The sequence below is a fragment of the Penaeus monodon genome, chromosome 31, assembly GCF_015228065.2.
Source record: "Penaeus monodon isolate SGIC_2016 chromosome 31, NSTDA_Pmon_1, whole genome shotgun sequence".
Classification (NCBI taxonomy): domain Eukaryota; kingdom Metazoa; phylum Arthropoda; class Malacostraca; order Decapoda; family Penaeidae; genus Penaeus; species Penaeus monodon.
The window spans coordinates 18513612-18514587 of record NC_051416.1 but is presented as its reverse complement, the minus strand read 5'-3'; the positions used below and the strand labels follow the sequence as shown (position 1 = coordinate 18514587).

General features: G+C 42.1%; 1 protein-coding gene across 1 annotated transcript in view; it reads left to right on the top strand.

Annotated features, from left to right (window-relative positions):
- The first annotated feature begins 25 nt into the window (after nucleotides 1-25).
- The window catches only part of LOC119592909 (zinc finger protein 62 homolog), a 2659-nt gene continuing 1708 nt past the window's right edge, over nucleotides 26-976 (top strand). The window contains exon 1 of the mRNA XM_037941801.1: nucleotides 26-959. Coding sequence (XP_037797729.1) covers nucleotides 26-959 — 934 coding nt within the window. The remainder of the gene's footprint in view (nucleotides 960-976) is intronic.

Here is a 976-nt window from a genome sequence, read left to right as displayed (position 1 = left end):
TAAAGCAAAAATTATCAAGACTGCGATGTGCAGCATTCTACGCAAGGATGACTTGTGGTATCATCAGGAGATTGCCCATACTGAGGGGAAGGGCAGGGCCAAAACTGCATTTAAAGACAGAACCTACGCTTGTGAAGAATGTGGTGAAACCTTCTTATTCAAGTACAAACTCAAGATGCATATAAATAGCAAACATTTGAATGATGCTGGCCAGAATGCAAACGACTTCACGTGTGGAGAGTGTGGCTGCAAGCTGGGGAGTCTTCCAGGTTTAACATTCCACATGCGCAAACATCACAATAAAAGTTTGACATATCGCAAAACAACTGAATATTTATGTAGTGACTGTGGGTTCATGGCGCCATCAAATAAGAAGTTGAGGGAACATCAAGAGGCCCACTGTGGTTCCTCCACCAAGCCAAAGGTGCAGTGTGAAATATGTGGCAAGACCGTCCTTAAAGTGTCCCTTAAAATGCACAAAGTTAAGATGCACTCTGAGTTTAAAGAACAGTGTGATAGGTGTGGAGAACGATATGCCACCAAAACTGATTTATTGCGGCATATCAATGTTGTGCACCTTCGCATTCTCCTTTATAACTGTCAGTACTGTGGAGAAAGATTCGCCACTTCTGATGCCCTTCGGTATCACAGAGTTAAAATGCATGAAAAACCATCCTTTTACTGTCAAATATGTGGTAAGTGTTATAAGAGGGTTGGGGAACTTAATACTCATATCAAACGTGCCCATAATGATCGTAGGAAGGCAGAGGTTTGTACATATTGTGGCAAAGAGTACTATGACCGTAGCAAGCTGCGTAACCATCTGGTAAGTAAGCATAATATTCCACAAGAAATGACCTATTCTGAAAATTATCTCCGGAAGAAACGTGTTGATGGGTTACCTTTGGCGAAACACATGGAAAAACGATCTGGTATGGAACAAAAGATGACACATATGGGTCAGCCAGGGGTTGTG